This window comes from Dipodomys spectabilis, unplaced genomic scaffold, assembly GCF_019054845.1.
Source record: "Dipodomys spectabilis isolate Male_0828 unplaced genomic scaffold, ASM1905484v1 ptg000067l, whole genome shotgun sequence".
NCBI classification, from domain to species: domain Eukaryota; kingdom Metazoa; phylum Chordata; class Mammalia; order Rodentia; family Heteromyidae; genus Dipodomys; species Dipodomys spectabilis.
In genome coordinates, this window is record NW_024870744.1 from 1,930,809 (window position 1) to 1,951,082 (window position 20,274).

Consider the following 20,274-nt stretch of genomic DNA (forward strand, 5'->3'; position numbering starts at 1 on the left):
CACCCTCCCCACTCCATCCCCAGGAGACCTCAGAATTCACTGGCATCTTTAATCTTACAGGTTTACATGCCTGCCTCTCTAAAAAGGTTCAAAAAGTTTAGTTTTCCTTAAACGTTTCCTGCATCCCAAGCAGCAAGTGGAGAGAAGACCAGCCCTCTATCCTAGAAATGAGCTGTTTTGGCCACCTCTTGAATCTGCAAGTGGCCAGAGACAGCCCAAAGAGGAGTTATATAAAAAGTGGATACCACAGGTGGGCTTGGCAGTTCTGTGGTCGTGGCTGGATTTGTGGGCATTGTGGTTAGACAGACAGCCATAGTCTCCTGGTGTCAGGGGCCTGATGAGGGCCCCTGGCTTCGAGCACGGATGTGTTCCAGGAGCAGGTCGGTGGCCCTGTCTAGCAACGGAGGCAGAAGCTCCTGTTCATCAGGAGAGAAGCAGCCCAAGACATGGTCCTGTACTGCACTCTGATGCGTCGGGCGCCCAATGCCCACCCGCAGCCTTGGCATTGCCTGTGGGGAGCCAGAGGGAACCAGAGGGCTTTGGTGAGAAATGGCTGGGGCCCCATGTTGGCTGCCCCCTCCCGGTACAGCACAGAGGGGCAGACTCACACTGGAGTTGAGACAGCTTATGCAGGATCGGACTCCATTGTGGCCCCTTCAAGGGATGGAGGAAGAATAAATAGTCAGTTGCCTCCCTAGGTCAGCAGCCTCCACCAACCCTGTCCAGGCTGCCCTCAGCATGGCCTCCTCCTGAGGAGGAAGGGCAGCTGCCCTACTCCACCCCAACTGGAAGGTCAGCATTCCAGCATCCCAAACCTCACCTGGCACTGCCCCCCAGCTTCAGAGCCAGCTTCCCCAGGGGCTTGTCCAGTTCATCGTGGACCAGGTATACCTCCTCTGCAGTCAGTCCAAACAGCTTGGCTTGGCACAGGAAAACATGGCCCAGGTTATTGCCTATCTGCCTTGAAGGGAGTTGCCCACAATGAGGGACTTCAATGAACCCCACTTCACATACAAAGAAAGTAAAGCTCCCAAAGTACTGGGACATGCAGCGGTTGGAGCTCAAGAGGTGTTTACTGCAGCCAGGGCCCCTCTCTGCTCCCAACACCCTCCCTGTCGGTCCGCCCCTACAGCCCTCAACTCACCAGCCTGGGCCACGCTGCGCCCGTTGGCGTTCATGAGCCGCCGAGGACGAAGAAGGACCAACTGGGCATCATCCCCGAGCGGGGCCAGGGCAAGGTCGGCGACGCAGCGCCGATCACGCGTCCAGCTGTCCGCTACTCCCAGTCGCCGCGCCAGCTGTCCCAGCACCGCCATGCCGACGCTGTGCCTCGTGCCGGGCAGTCCCGGGTTCCCTAGGCCAGCCACCTGCCGGCCGCACCAGGGAAACTGAGGCCAGACAACACTCATCATCCCAAAGCGCGCGTCCCTTGGGACCCAAAGCAGAAGAGAAACGAACAGCAGGGCCAGACTGGGGGAGGGACTCAAAGGGGCCCGGAAACCCCTCAGAAGCTCCCAAAGTCGGGACGCGCACGGCGCCCCGAGGCAGGAGCCGAGCTCCGGCAAGTTTGGAGGCAGTCGAGTTTGGGATCATTTTGTAGGTAAGAAAACTCGAGAAAGGGCATCTGGGGCTTTGGAAGATAATGGCAGAACTAGAGCTAGGGACCCTACGTCGTCGCCCACAGCCCACTCACCAGCCACCGCTTCGTGGGGCAGCCAGGCTCCAAAACGCGGCGGCTCATGGCTCGACTCAGCCACAGCTCCGCGCGCAAAAGACCGGACGGCGACATGTTTACCCCCTTCACAGCCCAGCCCCCGCCCCTTGACGTCATCCAGACTGAAGCCAATTACATCGCCACCTGTCGCGGAGACATCCAATCCGGGCCGAGTCTCGCGGACGCCATGCTTCTGAGGGGCGGAAATGACGTAAGGAGGTGACGTGTCCGGCCGCTCCGGCGCATTCCACCGTCAGCGTGGCCCCTGCGGGCCTGTGCCTCATTCTCAGAGCCCTGGCTCAATCTTCGGCGTGGGAGGAAAGAGCCCCGTGGTGTCCTCCGCCACCGCCCTCCTCCCTCGTCGCAGAAATCTGGCCAATTCTTTCCCTCCCGTGGGCCTCAGCCTCCTCAACTAATAGAAGTTGGTAAACTACCCGTGGAGCCCGGGGGCGTGGCTAGGAGGGCGGAGCCTATGGGCATCCTGCAGCTGGTGCCTAGCAACGCCGGAAGCCCAGGTGCGAGCCGGGCCAAGGCAGCGCTGGAGGTGGCACCCGCCGGAGGTCCTCTCGGAAAGGGGTTCGCGTCGGGGGTTCATGACAGACTCCCAACAGGTGCGGACTGGGGAGAAGGAACACTAAAGCCAAGGGCCAAGGCAGAAGGCAGGGCCCGAAGGCTTGTACGCAGAAAGCGATTCCCAACTTGTGGCTGGGGGGGGGGGGGGGGGGGGGGGGGAAGAGAGTGGCCGGAACTGGCATTAGACCGAGATGACATTGACCTGAACAAGGGGACAAGGAAGAGAAGAGAAGCAAGCTGAGGGGTGCGTGTGTGTGTATGTGTGTGTGTGTACTGGGGCCTTGAACCCAGGGCACTCTCCCGTAGATTTTTCCACTCAAGGCTAGCACTCTACCTCTTGAGCCACAGCTCTACTTCCAGCTTTTTTGGTGGCTAATTGGAGATACGAGTCTCACTGAGGAAACAGTGGTCCAAAGAGCTCGACCTCCCGAGTAGCTAGGATTACAGGTGTGAGCCATCCACGCTGGGGTATCAGAGATTCTGAGGAAGAGGAAAAGATAGGATTTGAAGGCCTGAATGGACAAGGTAGTTCTGGCTGTGATGGCCAGTGGGGAAGGTGACCACACCAAGATAGGAAAATCTATGGAAGAAGTCAGATGAGGTGTCTACTGAGTGTAGCCTGCTGGACAGGTAATGGTCCCTCTGGTTATCCAAAAGGCTTGGGAAACTCCAAGGCCTGCCAGGAGGGGCAGGATCTAAATGGGGACCTTACAACTGTGGGGATCCTGAGCAGGAGGTAGAATCTGGGAAAATCCCAGAGGATACCAGAGGGTAGTATGAGTGTGAGGACTCTGATCCCCAACCTGGACCACTGGAGAGGCAGAGAGACAAGACTTCAGAGAAGAAGGTTGGAACATCCCTAAGGAAATGAGCCAGAATGCCACAGGACTATGAATAAGCGGGGCTATCTCTCACCAGGCCTGGTTTCCACACACCCTCCCCCGTCATCCATGAGACCTGCACTAGCTTGCTGTCCTTTGTTCTAGGGTGCTGTAGCGCATGATAAGGATCACTCACAGAACATCAGAACGCCATGGGCAAGCCCACAACCCGAGGATACCCTGCAGCGCATCTTTGGGTCGAGCAGGGTGTTCTACGATCCAGAGGAGGATAAGCCAAGGGCCACAGGATATACAGTGCCTCTCAAAGTCATAGAGTAGTAAGTGACTGCCCTGTCCCACAAGCTCAGGCTCTGACCCTACTCAGCCATTCACTATGCAGCACAACCTTGAGCCACTACTCTACCCCAGCTCCTCCCTTTTGGGCACCAGTGGCTCATGCTTGTAATCCTAATTATACAGGAGGCTGATATCTAAGCTTAGATTCCAGTTCAAAGGCAGCTGAGACAGGAAAGTCTGTGAGACTCTTAGCTCCAATTCACCACCAAAAAGTCAGAAGTAGAGGTGTGTGAATTTTGTATATACATTTATCTAATTTGAGGAGGGGAAGGGGAATAACAAAATGCTGAAACAAGGACACAGGATGACCCATTGCAACAATGACACTCACAAGACACTATGTTGGAAATCATATTTACAACTTCGGGCGCAAGGGGGGAGGAGTCGGGAAGGTGGGGGAGGGAAGAAATAGTAGGATAAAAACAAAGGAGTGGGTCTGGGAAGGTGGCTCAGTGGAAGAGTGCTTGCCTTGTATTTATGAGGCCCTGGGTTTGATTCCTCAGCACCACATAAGCAAAAAAGAAAAAAGCCGGAAGTGGCACTGTCGCTCAAGTGGTAGAGCGCTAGCCTTGAGCTGAAGAGCTGAGGGACAGCGCCCAGGCCCGGAGTTCAGGCCCTACAATCGGACCCAAAAACAAAAAACAAAAACAAAGGAGGGGATAACAATGCTGGACAAGAAATATACTCATTACCTTACTCATTTAATGGAACCCCTCTGTATAGCAACATTACATTTAAAAAAGAATTTCTAAGGAAAAAAAAAAAGAAGTGGAAGTGTGGCTCAAGTGGCAGAACACTAACCTTCACTGGAAAAAGCCAGGCAAGAGCACAAGGCCCTGAGTTCAAGACTTAATACCAGCATATGCACAAAAACGTGTGTTTTTATATATGTGTCTATGTATTTGTCTGTGTGTGTGTGTGTGTGTCCCCTGCCTTTCTACCCAACTCTGTCTTCTCCCACCTACCTCATGCCCAGCCCTATACCCTCAGCTGATCAGCCCCAAAGCCTGCACCATCTTATCCCCTATAGCTACCGACGAGGCTATAGGTGCCTGGAGCAGGAACAATGGGAACAGGCGGTGTTGTTTTTCTCCCGGGCCCTCCACTTGGACCCCAAGATGGTAAGAGGAGGCAAGGGACAGAGAGCTTCTGGTATACAGTGTCCCTCTCCCTCACTGTCACACCTACTGGCTCCTCCCAGGACCTCCAAGTCTCTATGGGAAACTGGGTATCAAGCCTCAGGGAGGTGGATGCCTTCCCCTACCCTGAAGGGCTGATGATAGGGAGGGGACAATAGCAAGGGTGCCTCATCCTCAGATCGAATTCTACGCCTTACGCGCTGAAGCCTTCATCCAGGTCTGTGACTTTTCCTCGGCTGCCCAGAACCTGCGGAAGGCATGCGTCCTCCAGCCAGAGAACACCAAGTACTTGGAGCGGCTCACCTTTGTGCTTTACCTGCAGGTACCTGAGCCTCCTGGGGCCCAACAAGCCTACTGAGCCAACCTCTGGCTGTAGGAGGCTTTCCTCAGCCCTAGGACAGGTCCTATCTCCTCAAGGACTTCTTGTTCCAGTATCTGTGTCCCCACCTGCTGCTCCTCACCATCGTGGTTGGCTTAGGAAAGCCTTACAGCATTGTCTGATAGAACTTCCTGCAGCCATGACAATGATCTGCTCACGCTGCCCATTAGGGTCACCAGCAGCCACATGGAAATGCTGAGCCTTTGAAATGTGGCAAATGTAACTAAGAAATTGAATTTTAATTTGTTTGTGCCAGTCCTAGAACTTGAACTGAGGGCCTGGGCACTGCCCTGAGATTATTTGCTCAGGGCTAGTGCTCTATCATTTGAACCACAGCACCACTCCCCAGCTTCTTGGTGGTTAATTGAAGATAAGAGTCTCATGGATTTTCTTGTCCAGGCTGGCTTTGAACTGTGATCTTCAGATCTCAGCCTCCTGAGTAGCTAAGTGTGAGCCAGTGGTGCCTGACTGAATTTTTAATTTTATTTGAGCTGGTAGCAAGTTTTATTTTCCCTGTAGTATAGTATTTGTCTGGCATGCATGAGGCATGCTTGAGATTTGCATACGATGTACAGCCAGTGCTGTTGTAGTGACAGCACAGATCTGGAGTAGAGATACTTTGTCTGAGCACAGAAAGAGTAACAGTGACTCGTTTGCAAATCAATAAAATTCAAAATTGATAGATAACTATAAACCACCAACAAATGGCCAGGTACCAGTGGCTCCATTCTCTAATCCTAGCTACTCAGGAGGTTGAGATCTGAGGATCACAGTTCAAAGCCAATCTCTGCAGGAAAGTCCAAGAGACCCTTATCTCCAATTAATCACCAAACAAGCCAGAGTGGAGCTATGGCTTAAAGTGGTAGAGCACCAGCTTTGAGCCAAAATGCTAAGGATAGTGCCCAGCCCTGAGGTCAAGTCCTAGTAGAGAAAAAAAAAAACACCCAAGTACTGATATATTTTTTCCATTTTGACTTTGTGTATGTGTGTGTACGTGTGTGCATATGTGCACACCAAGAGTATATTTCTCAGGGTTTCTTGTCTCTCCCTAGTTCTCTATCTTCCACCATTTCTGGGCCTGCCTCTTAAAGTCTCTCCTGGATCTAAATGTCTCTGTCCCCGTATTTCTTCTCTGCCCCAATGTAATGTTCTCCTCCACTGGCAAATGGGCATGGCTGGGCTAGGTCAGAAGCAGAAGCGAGTGTCCTCTGTGTCCAGGGTCAGTCTATGTTTGAGCAATGTGACTACCTGGATGCCCTGAATATCTTCTTGCATGCCTTTGAGCTCCAGCCCCATAAAGCCTGCTTCCGTTACCGATGGTGAGTGCTGGCATGCCCCCTCTGCTCCCAGTGCCCCTTCCTGCCCACCTCCCCAGACGGATAGGACCCTCACCCTCTCCCCTCAGCATGGCCTGTCTCCTGGCCCTCAAGCGACATCAGGACTGCCTGGCAATCATCAACAAGGAGGTGAAGCAAGGAACAAATAATGCTGACATCTACCTCCTCCGGGCTAGACTCTACAACTTCTTCCAGAAGGTAGCATAGGGCAGGTGGGATAGGCGTATCCCCCCCCCTTCCCCCCCCCCCCCAGTCTGAGAGCCTCCAATATGTCCCAAAATTACTGGAGGGGACAAGGCTATCAGCAAGTCCAGTCTCCACAGTGCCCTGGGTGTTATCCTCCTGGGGCACAGGGCCTGGCCAGCTGTGCCACCTGACTACATTTGTGTAGTTGCCCTGCTCTATGCCAAGCTGTGCTGGGCCCCAAAGAAACTGGCAGATGAGAGACCCATGCTGCCCCAGCCCCTCAGAGCTCTCAGACCGGGATGAGGGGTGCATCTCCAAACATAATTATACAAAGAATGACTGAAGCATTGGGTAAGGGAAGTGGCATGCAGAAAGGTACCCTGAACACCTTTCTCCTCCTTCCCCCTCCCCTTCTTCCTCCCTCCCTCCCTCTTTTCTCTCCCTCCCTCCCTCCCTCCCTCCCTCCTTCCTTCCTTCCTTCCTTCCTTCCTTCCTTCCTTCCTTCCTTCCTTCCCTCCTTCCTTCCTTCCTTTTTTCTTTCCTTTCCACCCTCCCTCCCTCCTCCTATTTGTCCAATGAATAAGCTTTGTTTCTCTGTCCCCACCAGGGTGAGGACAATATGTTCATGGCTTGAGACAAGACAGACTGGTTAAGGGGCGAAGGAGACCCAGGGGAGGAGGGGGTTTGGGGCTCCCTGGGTCTTTCCAGAGGCACCAGTGTAGAAGGAGCATGAGAGGAGGTGGGTGAGGGGAGTGGGGGGTAGGTCCCCCAGCCCTGCGTGAGTGGGCACCAGACCCTCAGACAGGAAGGAAGCTGCAGCACACTGTGCTGCTGTGGCCCCTGGCAGGCCCAGGCGATGGCGACAGGCCAGGAAAGGGTCAGCGAGGCAGGCTGGGCTCCCCTCCCCCTCACCAGGTGAGGCAAGCTGGGCAGTAAGGAGGAGCCACACTGCCCCCTGAGGGTGGCTGAGGAAGTCGTCCAGACAACTCCTCCCCCTCGCCCCCCCCCCACTCCCGCATGCACGTGACTCAGTGGGCGAGTCTCCTAAGGCTGGAGACTAGTAATTATTGACAATTTTTGGTGACTGGATTTTAGCCTCCCCTGCTTGGCGTGGGCCTCCCAGTAGCCCAGTAGAGGGAGAAACAGCTCTGGGTCCCTTACCCAAGGCCACACAACCAGTTCTCTGGTGTTGCAGTGAGCCCAAGGCACCGTGCGCCTCCACCATCATTCCCCCTCACCCCTGCTGCTCACAGGCTGCCCCGTCCACTTCTCCAAAGTGTTACACTACAAGGCATGGAGTACTTGATAAAAATGTTGGTTGGCTAACTGACCTGCACACCCACTGGGGATGTTTTCTGTTTATACCTAGGCCTGAATCTGGTTTTATTCCAAGTTGTTTTGGGGTCAGAGGTCAGGAGGTGGGGGAGGGGCTAGGGCGATGGGGAGGATGGCACAGTGATAGTCAAGAGGCTGCACACTCCCTTTTGCCTCAAATGAGCTCTCAGCTCTCCTACAAGGAGTGGCTCACCTGGAAAGGGGGATGGTAAAGATGAGGCTGGAGATGGGATTTTCCCACAATGCTCCCTACCCCATTCAAGAGGCAGAAGTGATGGAGCAATGACATGGAAGACACCAAGGAGGGATGGCAAGGAGCCAGCGTGGCACCCAGAAGACTTCCCCTCCTTTACACCCCACACCCACTAGGCAGGAAAGCCCTCATCTTAGCTAGCTGGTGCCTCTGATGTTCCCTGCAGCCCAAACTCTGCTACCGAGACCTGCGCAGTGCCCTGCTATTGGAACCCAAGCACGCTCAGGCCAGAGTGCTGCTCCAGAAGATGGTGGACCAAGCCAATCAGGCCCACAAAGATGCTGGAATCCTAGCTGTTCAGGGCAAGCTGCGGCACGCACTGCACCGTATCAACTGTGCTATCCAAAACAACCCTCTGGACCCCAGCTTCTTCCTCTTCCGGTATCAGGTGGCCCTGCCTGCCCACACACCTGCTGTATGGACTCAAAGCATTCCTGACCCTCTCTAGGCCTCTGTTTCCCAGTGTCTCTAACAATGTTTCCCTATGGGGTTCACAGCCGCTCTTGGGTGGTCTCAATCATTGCTTTCCTGCTATCTCCAGAATCTTAGGCCCCCAAATCTGCAGAGCAGCTCTTCCAGGTCAGGGAGTGGGAGAGGGGCTTAGCTGGGGATGAGACAAGACTGAGGACTGTATCTGTTTCTCCAAAGCTGCCTAGCAAGCACAGATCCCTGGGCTCAAACCCCTAATACTACCAAAACAGAAAAAGAAGCAAGGCGGGAGGGAGGGAAAGTAGGAAGGAAGGAAGGAAGGAAGGAAGGATTTAGGGTCATTTGACCTTAGTAAACCTAGACTTTCTCATCTATATAGTGGGATAAAATGTTGCTCATGTCTGTACTCCTGGCTACTCAGGAGGCTGAGATCTGAGGGCTGAGGTTGGAGACCACCTGCCCTGCCCTTCCCCCACAGAGGCACCATGTACCGACGGCTCCAAGAGTTTGACGGGGCAGTGGAAGACTTCCTGAAGGCACTGGACATGACAACAGACCCCCAGAGCGACTTGGTGCGGAAGACTCAGCGCCAGCTGCTGCTGGCCTACAACGACTTCGCAGTGCACTGCTACTCGAACGGCGCCTACCATGAGGGTGTGATGCTGCTCAACAAAGTGCTCCGGGAGGAGCAGAAGGAGAAGGGCCTGTACATCAACCGCGGTGGTGAGCACAGGGAAGGAGGCAACATTTGACGGGCCCGGTGGCCCAGAGCCTAGGACAAACGGGATACAGCCTCAAGTTCTCAGATCTCTTGGGGGGCAGGGGGGAGAAGAGGGGTTCAAACACACAGGAAACTACCAAGCCGCCAGTCTCAGGACCCGCATCTGAGTTGAGCTAACAGCTGGATGGGCTGGTGCTCCGGGACACTAGACATCGGGGGTCCCTTGGGCCCTAGATTGCTTCTTCCAGATAGGCAACCTGGCCTTTGCGGAGGCGGACTACAAGGAGGCGCTGATGCTGAACCCAATGGATGAGGGCGCCAACATGCGCATGGGCTTGCTGCAGGAGAGGATGGGCTTCTGTGAGCAGAAGCGCAGGTGGGCCCCTACTGGGACCCCACGGTGGGGGATGGAGTGTGGGGGCAGGGGCATGGCATGGGAGGGGAGGGCTTGGGTCCTGCCCCTGCTGCTGTCCTGAGCAAGCTGCTTCTCTGCTCCTGTATGTCTCCTACATACAGAATTGGTTTATCAAGTCTTCACTTCAAGTAATCACTACTTGATTATGATAGTAATTATGCTTTTATGACATTTTTCAATGTTCAGTGAATTTTTTTTTTCTTTTTTTTTTTTAAATTTAATTTAATTTTATTTGTGAACATACTGTACAGAGGAGTTACAGTTACATGGGCAGGATAATGCGTACATTTCTTACCAAGCATTGCAGCCTCCTCCTTTGTTTACCCTTCACATCCCTTCCCAGCCTCCCCCCTCCCCCCCTAATCCCAATCCTTCTCCTTCCCCCCCTGTTCAGTGAATTTTTAAAGCCTTTGGATGCGCTTTATTCCAAAACTTATCTCCCAGTCAGGCATGGTAGGGCATGCCTTTAATCCTAGCACTCAGGAGCCAAGTATTAGAAGACTGTTGTTCAACTTTGCTCATCTAACAGGCAAAAACAAAGACAAAACAAAAAATACTTGTTTACGGTGCATGTTGACATTACTAGTGAAGTCCACCAATGTTTATTGGTCATTATGACCTGCCTCAATTGTATGCCTATTTTCTTATTAAATTGGTTATTTGAAAGGGAAAAAAAAGTCACCTGTGAGGTGACTCATACCCACCCAGCTACTCAGGAGGTAGAGATCAGGAGGATCTCAGTCAAAAGCCCGCCTAGTCAAATAGAGACCCTCATCGTAATGAATGTCCCAGCTACACAGGAGGTATAGGCGGGAAGATTGTTCCAAAAATGGGAGACACAGACAGGCAAGGGTAGCTCACACCTCTGTATCATAGGTACTCAGGAGGCTGAGAGCTGAGGATTGTAGTTTGAAGCCAGCCCAGGCAGGAAAGTCTGTGAGATTCTTATCTCCAATTAACCACAAAAGGCTGGATGGAGTTAAGGCTCAAGTGTTAGAGCACTAGCCTTGAGCAAAAAAGCTCAGGGACAGTGCCCAGGCCGAGTGCCAGGACCAGCACGGGGGGGGGGGGGGGGGACACTCTGTCTAAAAAGAAAAGCAAAAAAGAGATAGGGGTATGGCTCAACTGAGAGTGTATCCTGCCTGGCCAGTCCAAGGCCATGAGTCAAGCTCCAGTACAGAATTTCTTCTTATTACTAGAGTTCCTCATAGGCATTATTTATGGTTTGTCTCATATATATGTATATATATATATGTATATATATATAGTTTTACATATATCTATATGAGACAGTGGTGAGATATAGATAGATATAGATATAGATATATGGTTTTTGAGGTCCTGGGGTTCAAACCCAAGGCCTCATGTACACTTAATAAGTGCTCTACCACTGAGCTACACCACCAGATCTTATACATTATGGTTTTGTTTTTTTTGTTTTGTTTTTCTCTTGAGCTCAGTTTGTGACAGTCTTAGAAAGGCCCTCTCTACCCCAAGGTCATAAAAATGCCCACTTACTCTGGAGCTTCATCCCAGCATTTAGGTGTTGGGTCCATCAAGGGTGCGGCTGGTAGGAGGAAAGAGGGACGCATGGGTGGAGCAGAGCCCGCTGTACCCTGCAGGCAGTTCCAGAAGGCTGAGGACCACTTCTCAGTGGCCATTCAACACAACCCCAAGAGGGCTCAGTACTACCTGTACCGGGCCAAGAGCCGACAGCTGCTGCAGGACAACTTTGGGGCCCGCCAGGATATCGCCACTTCACTGCTCCTGAACCCCAACCAACCAAAGGTGGGCAGCAGAGCAGGTGTGAGTCCAGTCCAAGCCCTGTATTACAGCCATCCCTGAAAGAAACTTGCTCAGTGACAATGCGAAGGCACAGGGGAATGTCCTGGGAGCCAGGCAGGACTGTCACCACAGCCCTCACCCCTCCCTATAACCTTACCTCCACCGCCCCTCCATGGTCCCTTCCTCGACTCCTGCCCTTCCAGGAGAAGAAAGGTCTCCATCCTTTAGGAACAACTGCAATCCTCCTTCAGCTCTGAAAAGGGCACATAGCACATAGCCGGGCAGGGCGGCACCAGCCCTCGGCCACTGTGCCAGCCTGTGCCTGATTCAGGTCACCCCTTTTCCTGGCAGCTGATCTCGATGATGGCCAATCTCTTCCCGGGAATGACAGTGAAGGAGGTGCTGGCGACCAAGGTGGCCCACCTGGCCAAGCTGGAGCTGGAGCGGACAATGGAAAGTGACGTGGCTTACAATCCTACTGGCATTTTGGGGTAAGCTTCCAGAACTGGGGCAGGGACCTAGAGCAGGGACTGGCTGGGGCTTCTCTGTCCTGCCGCCTGCAAGTACCTGCACAGGCTAGTCCTTGGGGGATTGCAGGTGGGGTCCCAGAGACCCATCAAGGGCCTTGGGTGGGATCTTCACAGGCAGCTCAGGGTGCGGGAAATGGAGCGCCAGAAGGCCCGGGACCTGCAGGTCTTGTGGAATGTGACCAAGGCCATCCCTGAGTCCCTGCAAGCAGAGCCAGAGCCAGAAGGCACAGGAGAGCTAACCAAGAAGCAAGAGGGGGTGAGTGGGCCCCGTGCTGGGCCTGTAGCCCTTGGGGGCTGAGGCATCTTCATTTCTGTGTGAAGGCAAGGGTACGCAGAGGCCTGGGCTTCCCACACCTGGCCCACACTGCTATGTGTTCTGGACACTTGTGCCAGACTCTACTTTGTGTATGTGTGTGTATGTGGGGGGGGGGGGTTGCATGCCTGTACAGGAGTTTCAACAGAGAGATCACACTCTCACTTGCCTATTTTGCTCAAGGCTAGCACCCTTCCACTTGAACCACAACTTTACTTCTGGCTTTTTGGTGGTTAAATGTAGAGAAGACACTTCAAACCATGAACTCAGCCACCTGAGTAGCTAGGACTACAAAGGTGTGAGCCACCAGCACCCAGTACCAACTTCTTCTTTTTTTTTTTTTTTTTTGGTCCGGTTGTGGGGCCTGAACTCTGGGCCTGGGCGCTGTCCCTCAGCTCTTCAGCTCAAGGCTAGCACTCTCTACCACTTGAGCCACAGCGCCACTTTTGGCTTTTTCTGTTTATGTGGTACTGAGGAACTGAACCCAGGGCTTCATGCATGCTAGAGAAGCACTCTGCCAGTAGGCCACATTCTCAGCCCCCCAACTTAATTCTTTTTTTTTTTTTTGTCGGTCGTGGGGCTTGAACTCTGGGCCTGAGCGCTGTCCTTCAGCTCTTCAGCTCAAGGCTAGTGCTCTAGCGCTTGAGCTACAGCGCCACGTCTGGCTTTTCTGGTGGTTTATTGGAGGTAAGAGTTTCACGGGCTTTCCTGCCCAGGCTGGCTTTGAACTGCAATCCTTAGATCTCAGCTTCCTGAGTAGCTAGGATTACAGACATGAGCCACCAGCAGCCAGCCCAACTTAATTCTTTAGTTGTTCCTAAAAGCTTTTTATTGAACAAAGTATAGACAAGGACACAAAACTTAGAACAATTGGACGCATTTTCACAAACTGAACATACCATGACACCAACACCAGCTCAGAGAAGAACACATCCCAGGCTCGCCATCAGCAGTCGTGCTAGCTGTCCAGCTCTGGCTCCAAAATTCACCCAAAACTGTTTCTCACCACATAGAAGATGCTAGCCTGTAACTATCCTGTTTATCTACCGGTCCCCACTGCTAACAGTCACCACGTAAGTTTGTGTCCAAAGGACTTTGTGCCACTGAACTGAACATGGTGCCAGTGTCCCAGACACAATGGAAAGAAGCTACTGTCGTCTTACTAGTTCACCTTAGAACAGGTGTAAAGCCCGGACCTCCCCTGCGCGTGCGTCTGTGGCCATGGTGATGAGGAGCCGGCAGGGCGCAGCACAGAGACCAGGGCCTGTACGATGGGTTCTCACAGCACATGGCAGCAGCCTCCCTCCACCTGCTTGTGATGGTGACAGAGGCCAGCGGGCATGGGCGTGGCTGCGGGTCCAGCAGAGCTGGGCTCAAACCCACATCTCTCCTTGCCGTGGCCCTGGGCATTCTGAGTCTGGGTCCCCAGGTCTATGAAGTGGTGCTGGCAGCCCCCCCAACCCCATGTGCCTCAGTTCCTCACTGCCATACCCAGGACATAGAGCTTCAAGGTCCACAGAAGCCCAGGTCCCACATGAGCTAGTGTTTACTTTGTAGAGGGGACATCGGAGACCCAGCAGCCCTTGAACTTGGCCTCTCTTGGGGTGCCATACCTGTGTAGCCCACCCATGCCCCTTCCTGTAGTCCTAGCCTCTCTATACCCCACCCAGCCCCAGCTTGGTATCTGTGAGGAGCCAGTGGCATGGCTGCCACCCAGGTCTCTGAATACAGCCACCCTGCCCGTTTCTGCCGCAGGAGCCCACCCTTCAGGAGACGTCCCCCTCGGAAAGCTACCTGGACCAGACCGTGTCAAGCTCCATGCTCAGCAGTGAGTCCCAGGCCTGCAGGGCCTACAGTGCTGATGGCCAGGAGTTGGGGACTCAGGTTCTGCTGTTGACAGCAGCGTGACCCTTGGGCTAGTGACTAACTCAAAATGAGTCCCAACCTTGGTGGGACAGTGCCCACCCAAAGCAGGCAGGCTGCGCTCACCAGGCTCCTTGTGGTTGCTGTCCCCTCCCTTGTCCCTCTCTGGCCTATCTTTTTCTCTCTGCCCTCAGAACTAGCTCACAAGCTTTATGCATATCCATGGGCTGTGGGGTGCCAATCCTACCAGGTACCAGCAGGGGTGGGAGCGGGGACAAAAGGGAAAAACTAGAGCCCTTAGCAGGGAGAATGGCAAGGACCATGCCTTCCATTTGTGCTATGCTGGCCTGGGCCCAACACCTACACAGGCAGAGGGACTCAGGGCCCAGTCCCTGCTCTGGAGAGGGAGCTCTAAGTCAACTGTGAAAGGAGACAGGGCAAGGGGCTCAGCCCTCTGAAGGCCTGGGGGGGGGGGGGGCTGCGCTAGGATGAGCTTAAGGAAAGTAGGGGTTAGCTAAGTGTGAGAGAGGATCACCCTGTGGGAGACAGAGGACAAGGGGCAGCTGGCCAAGGGGAACTGGGAATGGGCCAGTTATGGGCCATTAATGGGCCCTTATCTTATGGCCTAGCCGGCCTCAGGGCTTCGGTTGTGGTGGAGGCTGGGCTGGTGTAAGCTGGGAAGACACTCAGGCAGAAGCCTGAAAGTGTTCTTGGCACCCATTTCCAGCCAGGACCGTGGTCACCTCCGACACGGAGACATCGGCCACCAGCCAGGAATACAAGAGCACCTCCAGCACCGAGGTGCTGGATTCCATGTCAGAATCTGACTCCTCGCTGCTGCAGAGTCAGTCCCTAGACTCCTTGCAAAGAAAGGAACACCCTGGAAAAACCAAGGTGTCCCAGGATCTGAGCCAGAGCTCCAAGACCAAGGCTGTCCCCGGTCAAAGCCGAAGCTCCAGCATAATTGACAGCGTCCAGGGCCAAGACCAAGGCCAGAGTGCCAGCAAGACAGAGGCCACCCAGGGCCCAAAGAAGAGGCTCACCAAGCGCAAGGGTCAGGAGAGCCCAAGGCAAAGGCGCAGAGGGGCCAAGGCCACCCCTGGCCTGGGCTGGAGAGCCCCCAAGGCCACCGGCTCCCAGAAGCAAGGTGCCAGCAAGACCAGAGCTTCTAATGAACGACGCTGGAGCCTCAGCAATAGCAAGGGGATCCAGAGCCAGAGGCCCAACAAGGCTGAAGCTGACCTGAAAACAGCCTCATCTGCCAACCAGGTCCATGCCAGCTGGGGTCCCAAAACCAAGACCACCCAGGCAGGGAGCTCGGGTACCAACAACGCTGAGGCTGGTCAAGCGGCAGCTACCAGCTGCTCTCTGAAGGGGACATGCCACTAGCCTTTCTGGCAGGGGAGAGGACAGATTTAGCTTAGGACAGATTTGGCTCTTAGCCAAGCTGCTCCTTTCTGGGGCAAAGAAAACTCCAGTCAACATTCCTCTGATCCCACGGCTAGGTTTATTACACTTGTTCTCTTCTTTTACGAGATTAAAATCATCCAAACGCAGGCCAGAAGTCAGCTCGAGTCCCGCCATTCATGGAAACTGCCGAGTCCCAGCCTGACGTGACACTGGGAGCTGGGCTGTGGATGCGGGGTATGTGGAGCCAGGACAATGGCATGGTGGACGGGGGTGAGGGGACAGCCCAGGACAGACAGGGCAGCCACGAGACTCAGTCCCTGAGTTACAATTCACATTAAGAAAGCTCAGGCTGCAGGAAGAGGTCAAGGCTCAGTTGAGGTTCCGGGGTGACCAGGGTTCCATGGGGAAGGCAGCAAAGGCCAAAATGTCTCTCACCAGGTGAGAGGCCAGGTCCTCTGGCCTGCTGTCCTTGGCCTAGCCAACACCCTTGACTTTTTACCCTGGGTCCCACTGGCCAGCAAGCTCAGGACAAGGGCTTTCCTGTGTGGTCTGGCCAGACAGAGGCGGCAAGGATGCCTCAAGTGTCAGAGGAAGAAGGCGATCCGCGAGGCCACAGTCTTGCAGCCGTTGGAGGAGAAGAGCTGCTCGTCCTCAGGGAAGAAGGTAGCACTGTCCAGTACAGCCCGGACCACCTCTTCCCGGGGCTCTAGGCCCAGCTGGGCCAGCTCATTGAGCACACAGTGCCTTACATGATGCCTCTGGAGCGGGAGGAAGGGCACTATGGCGTCCAGCAGGTGTTCCTCCAGGATGCCCGAGCGCCAGAAGCCATCTAGGAGGTGAAGGGAGACACACACAGACACATGCTCAAAGGGGGAGAAGCCCACACCCAACGGGCAGCAGGATGTGGCATAGGCTCAGGGCCTGTATGACTCACTGAGGTCACAGAGACGGGAGCAGAGAAGCCTGGGCTCAGAACTAGAGGGCCAGATGTCAAAGCTGCAGACTCCCATGAACACGGCCCACCCCAATACATCTGGCCCATTGAGTTTGAGTGTGAAGCCACCCTGGTAGACTCCTGAGTCAACTCACGGTGGGGGTTGTCCAGCACAGCCCGGGAAATGGTGGGCTCCAGTTCCTGCAGGCTGATCTCCTCCCGTTCCCTGCGGCTGCGCCATGCCTCCAGGACCACCTGGTTGATCTGCTCACCACCAGAGTTGCTGAAATCATGGAGAACCCAGGCTGAGACTCAGCCCTTTCTTCCCCAAGAACACCTAATCAGGCCTGGGAGCTCAGCTCAGTGTGGCAGGAGCCAAAGCAGAGAGAACACTGCCCTCCCCCTCCAGCTGTATGTCAGCATGACTGTGTGACTTGTGCACCTGGGGTGCACTTCAGTCTGCACCACACGTGTGTGTCCCTTAACTGACTTTCTTCTGGCCAGCCCCCGGGAGGACAATGGGGCATTAACATCAGCCCAGCTGTTCAGAAGAGGCAGAAAGCAGTTTCAGAAGGAACACAGCTAGAACAAGATGACCCAGAACTCAGTCCTTAGTTCCCCAGGCAGTGTTCTCTGACCACAAAAGAACTTTTTTTTTAAGCCAATATTGGGGCTTGAACTCAGGACTTGGGTACTCTCCCTTAGCTCTTTCACTCAGGCTGGCGCTCTACCACTTGGGTTACAGCTCTGCTTTCAGCTTTTTACTGGTTAATTGGAGATAAGAGTCTCACAGACTTTCCTGCCCAGGCTGGCTTCACACCATAATCCTCAGATCTCAAACTTCTGAGTAGCTAGGATTACAGTGTGAGCCACTAGCACAAAAGAATTCTTGACCCGCCAGGAGTCCCCTCGTGAGGCTCCCAGAATGGCTTTGAGAATACCATCACTAGTGAGAGCTGAGGGGCTGGGCAGTGCCTCCACTTCTGCTGCTAGCCAAGACTAGGCTGACATGTGTCCCTCTGCTGCCCTTCTTTTTTTTTTTTTAATCAGTCGTGGGGCTCGAACTCTGGGCCTGGCCGCTGTCCCTGAGCTCTTCAGCTCAAGGCTAGCACCGCCACTTTCCCCCCTGCTGCCCTTCTAACAAGCATCTTCCCCCCAGTGCCCTGCCCAGCAGCCCCCACCTGATGAAGATGAAGATGGCTTTGCGATAGTTGGTCCCATACACAACCCAGGAGGAGCCCAGGAACGGTCGCAGGACCTCCATCAGGCCTGGGGGCAGCTTATCCATCTCATCGAAGAGGAAGAGGGAACGGCCACAGGCAGTGAGGTTCCCCTGGACCCAGCTCTTAAGATCTTTCTATGGGAAGAGGCAAGAGTTCCAGGAGGGGCCAGAGATATTCCACCAACCCTCTAACTTCTTTCCACATCAAGAAACCACCCCTATGGGCTGGGAAGGTGGCTTGGTGGTAGGGTGCTTGCCTAGCATGCATGAAACCCTGGGTTCCATTCTTCAGTACCACATAAACAGAAAAAGCCAAAAGTGGTGCTGTGGCTCAAGTGGGAAAGCGCTAGCCTTGAACAAAAGAAGCTCAGTGCCCAAGCCCTGAGTTCAAGTTCAAGTTCCAGGCCCTGGCAAAAAATAAAAATAATCTTAGGGGGGAAAAAAACATCTTCCCAGGGAGATATGCTTTCCTAGAGAGTACACTTAGTGAGACTGATGGTAAAACACTGGCTAAGAGAGGGGCATAGACTTTCCCAAGGTCACACAGCCTGGCACACAAACCCATGTGCCCACCTCTCAGTTCAAGCTCTTTCCATGACTGCTTCCATTGACAAGAAAAGGCTCCCTCCTATCCCTGAACCTGCTCAACAGAGCTGACAGCAGAAACTGATCAGCCAGGCAATGGTGGTGTTTTGTCAAGTGCTTCCTCTGAGCCCCAGACGAACCCTACAGGGAGATGATGATGCAGTGACAAACAATAAGTGTATCTGTAATTGTGTAATCCCAGGTCCCCCTCAACAGCTAGGCCAGAAGATACCACTACCTCACCGTTCTCCACCCTCCCCCAACACACACCAAAGAGAGAACTCCATGCCTGGTAGAAGGGCACCACCCCAAGCTCTGTTTAGGAAAGTGTCCTGAGAGCTGAAACTCCACATGACTGTGTGATCTGAGCAGAAGTGACTCCCTTCTCTGGCCTCCAGACTCATTTCTCAGGGTCTACCATACCACGATGCAGGCGAAAGGATATGTAGGACACATTCAGCCTACCTTGTAGCGCTCGATGTGGCTGGGGTGTGGGAAGTGTATAATGGGGGAAAAATGGTGCACATGGGGGCTGCGGAGGCCACCCCGGAAGAGGTAGCGCGCCAGCAGGGAGCTGACATAGGACTTGCCCGTGCCCGTCCAGCCGTGCAGGGAGAGGACCAGCGGCTTCGCAGGGGTGGGGTCCTGCAGGAAGGCCTTCAAAGACTTCACCACCAGGGCTCTGGCCAGGTGCTGGCCAGCCAGGTGCTGAGCCAGGTCACACTCCAAGCCTAGAGCCAGAGGAGACAGTGCCACGGCTGAAGTCACTTGCCCAGGTAGACAGGAGGTTGGCGGGAAGAATCATGTCTGGAATCTGGTCCGGGGAACCCGGTGTGTGGGACGTTTGTCCTGGGGTGGACAGGGCGCGAGCCCCCGGAGCTCGGCAGCGCCCTCACCAGGCGCATCTCCAAATTGCACCAGCCTGGCGCGAGCGCGGGCTGTCAACAAGGTCCGGCCCTGCGACCGTCCAGGCAGATTTCTCCCGGACTCCCCGGCTCGGACGCCCTAGATGCCCACCTCCGGGGCCCTGCTGCCAGAGGCCCCTGTCCCGGGACCCCAATGAACAACCCCCCGATCCAGGCTCTCCGCCCGTCCCCTCCGGGCTGGGCCCGCTTCCGGCCCTGCCAGTGAGGGGCCCGCCCTCCCCCGCGGCCCGCCCCCAGTCCACAGAGCGACGGCCCCGGGCCTGGCTCCCCGCCCGCCCGCGGCCCGCCTCCGGCCCTCGGCCCCTCACCTGGCAAGTCCGGCCGGAAGTCACACTCACAGAAGGAGCCGAAGTTGCAGCGCAGAGAAGCCACGTCCCAAGCGGCGGCCGCGACCGAGACCAGCCCGAGGAGCCCGAGGAACGAGCCCCAGGGCCGGCAGCCGCGCGTCGCAGCCGCCATCCGGGAGAGGCCCGAGCTCCTTGAGGAGACGCCCACCTCCTCGACCTGCGAACTACAACTCCCGGCGTGCACCGCTCCGTCGCGGCCTCGCCCATCCCCCTGCCACACGGCGCTCTCCCTCCCGCGGGTCTCAAAGGCCGGCTCGACCTCGCACAGCAGTACCGGAGAGTGGCCTCCAGCGGGCGCCGGAGAACCGTCCAATCCTATAGGGTGGGCCTTGTTCCCATGGCCACCGTAACCAGGGGCCCATCACCTTAGCTCAGAAAAAAATAAAGGAGTACAACCACAAAGGGTGACGTAACAGTTATAAGAAAAACTTGCACGGAATCCTACCTCTTGCAAAGCGCCTTTTTCAATGCGTGTTTTTTTTTCCTTTTGTGTGGCAAGAGGGTTCATTAAGATACAGCTTTTGATGAGCTATTAGCATCAGGAGACTTACACGGGTATTCTAATAGTAGCTACTATACAGAGATGTGATGATATTTCAATGAGATGTAGGCGCATAAAGTATTTTGGCTCCAAAAGTAATAAAAAAAATTGTCTTTGTTGGTCCATTAAGTGTGAACTGTGGTGTGTCTTACCTAGCAG

General features: G+C 54.6%; 3 protein-coding genes across 8 annotated transcripts; 1 reads left to right on the plus strand and 2 right to left on the minus strand.

Annotated features, from left to right (window-relative positions):
- Positions 1 to 35: 35 nt before the first annotated feature.
- Positions 36 to 1,808, minus strand: Ptrh1 (peptidyl-tRNA hydrolase 1 homolog). Of its 2 annotated transcripts, none has more exons than XM_042681076.1 (5): positions 1,694 to 1,808; positions 1,145 to 1,367; positions 821 to 920; positions 609 to 654; positions 36 to 509 (listed from the first exon to the last, which is right to left on the minus strand). In XM_042681076.1, exons 1-5 carry the CDS (start codon positions 1,787 to 1,789, stop codon positions 327 to 329), a joined length of 648 nt encoding a protein of 215 aa, XP_042537010.1. In that variant the 5' UTR covers positions 1,790 to 1,808; the 3' UTR covers positions 36 to 326. The 2 variants fall into 2 exon arrangements, with proteins under 2 accessions (XP_042537010.1, XP_042537009.1); XM_042681075.1 differs by having other exon boundaries at positions 1,145 to 1,388.
- A 457-nt stretch (positions 1,809 to 2,265) lies between these two features.
- Ttc16 (tetratricopeptide repeat domain 16) lies at positions 2,266 to 15,550 on the plus strand. Its single transcript, XM_042681068.1, has 14 exons — positions 2,266 to 2,325; positions 3,274 to 3,446; positions 4,496 to 4,586; positions 4,783 to 4,926; positions 6,202 to 6,302; positions 6,389 to 6,518; positions 8,261 to 8,475; positions 9,002 to 9,246; positions 9,479 to 9,620; positions 11,282 to 11,447; positions 11,796 to 11,935; positions 12,089 to 12,230; positions 14,043 to 14,115; positions 14,878 to 15,550. The coding sequence occupies exons 1-14, from the start codon at positions 2,308 to 2,310 to the stop codon at positions 15,537 to 15,539; spliced, it is 2,442 nt and encodes an 813-aa protein (XP_042537002.1). The 5' UTR covers positions 2,266 to 2,307; the 3' UTR covers positions 15,540 to 15,550.
- An 88-nt stretch (positions 15,551 to 15,638) lies between these two features.
- Tor2a (torsin family 2 member A) lies at positions 15,639 to 19,922 on the minus strand. Of its 5 annotated transcripts, none has more exons than XM_042681070.1 (5): positions 19,536 to 19,912; positions 18,767 to 19,032; positions 17,676 to 17,851; positions 16,650 to 16,777; positions 15,639 to 16,389 (listed from the first exon to the last, which is right to left on the minus strand). In XM_042681070.1, the coding sequence occupies exons 1-5, from the start codon at positions 19,684 to 19,686 to the stop codon at positions 16,145 to 16,147; spliced, it is 966 nt and encodes a 321-aa protein (XP_042537004.1). In that variant the 5' UTR covers positions 19,687 to 19,912; the 3' UTR covers positions 15,639 to 16,144. The 5 variants fall into 5 exon arrangements, with proteins under 5 accessions (XP_042537004.1, XP_042537008.1, XP_042537006.1 ...); XM_042681073.1 differs by having other exon boundaries at positions 16,287 to 16,389; positions 16,646 to 16,777; positions 19,536 to 19,922; XM_042681074.1 differs by lacking the exon at positions 18,767 to 19,032 and having other exon boundaries at positions 19,536 to 19,915.
- Between the last annotated feature and the right edge of the window lie 352 nt (positions 19,923 to 20,274).